Genomic DNA, 6,089 nt, shown 5'->3' on the forward strand with positions numbered 1-6,089 from the left:
CAAGCTGCTGTTGTAATGGCCTTTGTAAATCAGGCAGCCACTGATATTAAAAAGAAACTCCAGAAACTAGAGGAAAAGGGGGGAAAACAGATTCAGGACTTACTCCGCATTGCCCAGCGTGTCTATAATAATAGAGAGACTCCAGAGGACAGGCAACTTAAAGCCACTGAGGAAATGACCAAAGTCCTGGCCGCTGTTGTCCAAAAGCCCCTAGATAAGGACCAATGTGCCTATTGCAAAGAAAAAGGCCATTGGGCCCGAGAATGCCCTAAAAAGAAAAATGCAAGAAGCCTCTTTACCTGGTCACCCGAGAACAGGTGCCCTTTGAATGGACAGGGGAAACTGAGCGGGCTTTCCAGCAAATTAAGCTCGCCCTGTTGTCGGCACCAGCCTTAGGGCTCCCCGATGTCTCCAAACCCTTTCATCTCTTCGTAGATGAAAATAAAGGGGTAGCCAAAGCAGTGCTGACACAACTCCTTGGCCCATGGCCCAGGCCCGTTGCCTATCTTTCAAAAAGACTGGACCCAGTAGCGGCTGGCTGGCCCCCTTGACTCCGTATGATCGCTGCTACAGCTCTAATGGTAAAGGATGCTGATAAATTAACTATGGGACAAGAGTTACATGTTACAACCCCTCATGCCATCGAGAGAGTCCTCAAACAACCTCCTGACCGATGGATAAGTAACGTCCGACTGGTTCACTACCGGGGACTATTATTAAATCCCCTCAGAATCATTTATGCTCCCCCCCGAACACTAAACCCTGCCTCCCTGTTACCAGACCCAGACTTGGATACCCCCCTCCATGACTGCGCTGAGATATTGGCACAGGTTCACGGAGTTCGGGAAGATTTACAGGATCACCCGCTACCAGACGCCGAGGTTACCTGGTTCACTGACGGCAGCAGCTTTGTACATCAGGGTCAAAGGTACGTGGGGGCAGCAGTCACAACTGAAACTGAGACTGTTTGGGCAGAGCCTTTGCCAGCTGGCACCTCTGCCCAACGGGCTGAACTTGTGGCCTTAACCAAGGCACTGACTTTGGGAAAAGACAAGAGACTAAACGTGTATACCGATAGCAGATATGCTTTTGCTACGACCCACATACATGGAGCTATATACAGAGAGAGGGGACTGTTAACTGCAGAGGGGAAAACTATCAAAAACAAAGAAGAAATATTGGCTCTTTTAAAGGCACTCTGGCTGCCTAAACGACTAGCCATCATACATTGCCCAGGCCACCAAAAACCGGTCACACCGGTGGCCAGAGGAAATAATTTGGCTGACCAGGTGGCCCGAGAGGTGGCCTTACAGGTGGACTGTGCTTTAATGACCGCCTTACCAGACCCCGGCTCAGCCAGTTTGCCAGAAAGCCCCACCTACACTGAAGAAGACCTAAATTGGATCCAAAGGTTGCCCATGACCCGCTATCATAATGGATGGTGGAGAGCAGGAGACCGGAGCGTAATCCTCCCAGAGGAAATGGGGAATAAAGTCTTAATTAAAATACACCGGGCCACCCACCTGGGCACCAAGAAGATGCGAGACTTGATAAGACATGCTGAAATCACCATCAGGAACTCAGGGCCAAAGATTGAACAGATAGTTGCCAACTGTAAGGCTTGTCAACTGACAAGCGTGACCAACCATGGAAAAAATCCCGGCTCTAGGACTCGCGGAACCAGGCCAGGAGCTTAGTGGGAAATAGACTTCACCGAGGTAAAGCCTGGTAAATATAGATACAAATACTTGCTAGTGTTTGTAGATACTTTTTCAGGATGGACGGAAGCTTTCCCCACCAAACGAGAGACTGCACAGGTAGTGGCAAAGAAAATATTAGAAGACATCATGCCCAGGTATGGATTCCCTATCCTAATAGGATCAGATAACGGGCCAGCATTTGTTTCTAAGGTAATACAGGGAGTAGCACAGTTCATTGGGGCTGATTGGAAACTACATTGTGCATATAGACCCCAAAGCTCAGGACAGGTAGAAAGAATGAATAGAACCCTAAAAGAGACCCTAACCAAATTGACCATGGAGACTGGCGCTAACTGGGTAGTCTTACTCCCCTACGCTCTGTTCAGGGTGCGGAACTCCCCTTACAAACTGGGATTAACCCCCTTTGAAATCATGTATGGAGTGCCCCCCCCTATAATTCCCAACCTACAGTCTAATGTGTTAACTGAATTTAATGATCATAAACTTCTTATTTCCCTGAGGGAACTCCAGCACATCCACCAGGAAGTTTGGTCCAGATTGAGAGCCATTTATGAGAACGGGACCCCTCCTGAGCCGCATCACTACCAACCCGGAGACTGGGTATACGTGCGGAGACATAAGCAAAGAAAAAAAAAAAAAAAGAACAGGAGGCAGGATGGTTTGAATCCTGGTTCAGTGCATCCCCATGGTTAACTACCCTGCTCTCCGCTTTACTCGGGCCTCTAGCCATCCTACTTCTCGCTCTCACATTAGGCATCATAAACAAAATGATTAATTTTGTCCAAGACAGGTTCAATGCTGTACAGTTAATGGTCTTACGAACCGCTCGAGACATTACAAATAGAAAACTGAAGATCCAAGATTGGCTCTTTAGGCACAAGGAAAAGGGGGGAATGAAAGGAACAATCCAAATGACAGCCCTGCCTTAGTTTAAAGCTAGGTTCTCTTTTCTGCTTATTATGGATCTTTGATAAGAAATACAATTGCTGAGAAGTCTGTTTTGCTTGCTGTTTGCTACGAGCATTGTGAGGCCTTTCCTGAATGTAACCCGCTGTGTAGTAGAATGGGTTGTAAACCTTCCTAAATGTAGTCTGATATGTAATGGAATGAGTGATTGTACATAAACTAACTGGCATTTCTCGCTTCTGTAAACCTGCTTGCTTAGCACATTCCTCACCTAGCCTACCCCCTTCCCCCTTCCCCCTTTTTTCCTCCCGCCACAAGTAACGGACAAAGCCTTCCCGCCAAAGGACAGACAAAGGACGCCCAATCAGAGAACAACAAATGTCCTTACTTTAAAATCAACTAATCAGGCCCCTCATAATTTGAAACCTCCCCTGTGCTATTTGTCTCTGTCTATAAAAACGCTGTACCAACCCTGATCGTGGCCTCTTGCGTCACCGGCGACGAGTGCGCAGAGGACCAGGTTCGAACCTGCAATAAACGACCCTTGCCGCTTGGCTTTGACTTACGACTCTGGTGGACTTTTGTGGGAGGTTTCGGAACTTCGGGCATTACACCTCCCACCCCTGCTCAAAGGTCACACTGATACAGTATGGCCCAGGGCCCCAAGGGAACAAAAAAAGATATTCATAAGTCACATTGTTGGCATAAATCTGACTTATCTCGAGTCCTCCGGTACATAAAGACACTCTTATTAGGAACAGTCACAGGGGCTTACAGGTTATTTTGCAGAAGCTGGGAAGGGCCAATCTTTCCTTTGGAATATGCAGGGTTTGAGCACCCCCCATACCGCTGAATTAACCCTTTACCGCATAGCAGTAGAATTTAGCAATAGAACTGCATCTACCTCGAATGATAGAAAACGCTCCTGGTCTAGCAGTTCCAAACATGTTCTACAAAAGCACATGTTGAGATACGAAAGCTTTAGCATTCATGTGCATTTTATTTAAGTCAGTTATTACGAGGTGAATTATTTGATTTTTTGTCCCCTTAAACTGAGTATCATGTGTTGCTTATTTATGGCTCATCATGAATGCCATGAAAACCAATTTTTACAACATTTTGAAGTGAGCAGAATAAACTGCCGCTTAGACTATCATGTTCTTTATTTCTCCTGCCTGTCTTTTGCCCTACATCTCTCTTTCTCATATTATTGTCAGGGTTTTTGCTTCATTCTTCATGGCTTTCTATGACCTCTACTTTTGGGGCACCTGGTAGTTAAGCATCCAACTCTTCATTTCAGTTCGGTCATGATCTCATGGTTCGTGGGTTCTGGGTTCAAGCCCTGTGTCAGGCTCAGAGCAGATAGGGAGGACCCTGCTTGAGATTCTCTGTCTCCCTCACTCTATGCCCCTCCCCTGCTCACACTTGCTCTCTCCTTCTCTCTGTCTCAGAATAAATAAGTAAACATTAAAAAAAAAAGCCTTCTGCATTCAATGCCCTCTCTCTCGGTGGATCTTAGTGAATCAGGAACTCTACAGTCTAAGTCACTGAGAATATGTAGACTCTAAAAAAAAAAGGCTGAAATGTAATGCGTGCTCTTTGTCATGTGGGAAGTGAATGCTTAGAGGCCTCTCTTTTCCTCCAGCAATGCATTGGCTACATTCCAGAGAGCCGGGGTTATCACACAGATGCTACTAAACAAGCTAAATTTTTGGAGACGATAAAACCCTTCATCTGTAGTCCTAAGTATGTTTTTCTCATCTCTAAAAGGTGTACAATAACGCTGTACATTTCATTTTGTGAAACATTGTGATTGCAGGCACACTTTGGGATGGGCTTCCAAATCAGTAAGTAAAGAATTGATTAACCGATACATTATATTTGGGTAAACGGTTAGGCATGTCGACAAAATAAAGTCAGTTCCCTCATTGTCAACCTAGAATAAATCCCAGACTGATTAAAAATGTACTTGAAAACCTAAGGATTAAATAGTAGCAAATATTAAGTGACTATTATAATTTCTCAGTGTGGCATTATGGGAAAAACTCTGCAGAAAAATGATAGTTTTGACCATCATTTTAGCAAGTAGTAATCATGATAAATCAAACTGAAAAACCATAAACTGGGGAAATTCATCCTCAAATTATATGGCAGAGAAAGATTCAATATCCTTGACAAATTAAATCTCTTAGAGCTGAAGTTATTTCAATGCGACAGTAAATGTGTTCTACGTTGTAAGCTCTTAGAACAGTGTTTGGCACGTAGTAGGTGCTACATTTTATTTTTTAAGTAAATGAATAGTGCACAGAAGATTTGAGTAGGTAAGTTAGGAAATTTGGGGTGCCTGGTTAGCTCAGTCAGTAGAGCAAGCCACTCTTGATCTCATGGTTGTAAGTTCAAGTCCCACACTGGATGTAAAGATTACTTAAAAATAAAGTCTTAAAAAAAAAAAAAGAAATTCAAATAGGGACGCCTGGCTGGTTCAGTCGGTAGAGCACGTGACTCTTGATCTCAGGGTTGTGAGTTCAAGCCCCACCTTGGGCATAACAATTACTTAAAGAAAAACTGTAATAAATTCAAATAGAAAATTACGGTGTGAATATGTTCAACCATCTAATTAATAAAAAACATAGAGTAGAACAGAAAGCACTTTGGCTTCTGTCTCTCAGAGGGTCTGTGATCACAATTAGTAATAGTCAACATAGCAATTTTGCCACTGTGTCAGGATTCCAAATTCATACAGTTAGTACAGTTAAGGTATCTGTAATAAAGAATACAAAGGGGACTGAGTTTAAAGGAAGACAGGGCTAACTTGCAATGTTGAATGGAGAATATTCTGTTACATACAGACCACAGCGGGGATTCACCATCAGGCTCTTACCTGGAGCGATCACAGCTGCTGGCAAAGATGGGTCACAGGTTTAACCACGGTCACAGTTCTTGCCTTTTTAAATTCCTTTTTTAACATTTATCTATTATTGAGAGACAGAGAGACAACAGAGCGTGAGCAGGGGAGGGGGCAGAGAGAGAGGGGGAGACACAGAATCCGAAGCAGGCTCCAGGCTCTGAACTGTCAGCACAGAGCCCAATGCGGGGCTTGAGCCCACAAACTGCAAGATCATGACCTGAGCCGATGTCAGTCGCCCAACCAACTGAGCCACCCAGGCGCCCCTTTAAGGAAAGAATATATATTTGAGAACAATTGATTATTGAAAACAGGACATAGAATAGAATAGAATAGAATAGAATAGAATAGAATAGAATAGAATAGGAGGCACCTGGGTGGCTCAGTTGGTTGTGTCTGGCTCTTGATTTTGGCTCACGTCAGGATTCCAGGATGAAGCGGTTTGAGATTTTCTCCCTCTGTCCCTCCCCTGCTTGTGTGCTTTCTCATGTGTTGGATTGCTCTCTCTCCCTCTCTAAAATATAAAATAAATTAAACAGAATAAACACATCCCAATA

At 44.2% G+C, this 6,089-nt stretch overlaps 1 protein-coding gene across 1 annotated transcript; it reads left to right on the plus strand.

The window, feature by feature from the left end:
• Positions 1–15: 15 nt before the first annotated feature.
• LOC123384817 lies at positions 16–2,725 on the plus strand. Its single transcript, XM_045055377.1, has 2 exons — positions 16–276; positions 1,908–2,725. Exons 1-2 carry the CDS (start codon positions 16–18, stop codon positions 2,412–2,414), a joined length of 768 nt encoding a protein of 255 aa, XP_044911312.1. The 3' UTR covers positions 2,415–2,725.
• The last annotated feature ends 3,364 nt before the right edge of the window (positions 2,726–6,089 follow it).

This window comes from Felis catus, chromosome B1, assembly GCF_018350175.1.
Source record: "Felis catus isolate Fca126 chromosome B1, F.catus_Fca126_mat1.0, whole genome shotgun sequence".
Lineage (NCBI taxonomy): Eukaryota > Metazoa > Chordata > Mammalia > Carnivora > Felidae > Felis > Felis catus.

Bases quoted from the DNA above. Each gene is read 5' to 3' on its own strand.
- LOC123384817 (XM_045055377.1), top strand. From the start codon at position 16: ATGGCCTTTGTAAATCAGGCAGCCACTGATATTAAAAAGAAACTCCAG. The intron at 277-1,907 runs AAAAATGCAAGA...GCATTTGTTTCT, and splicing joins CCCGAGAATGCCCTAAAAAG to AAGGTAATACAGGGAGTAGC.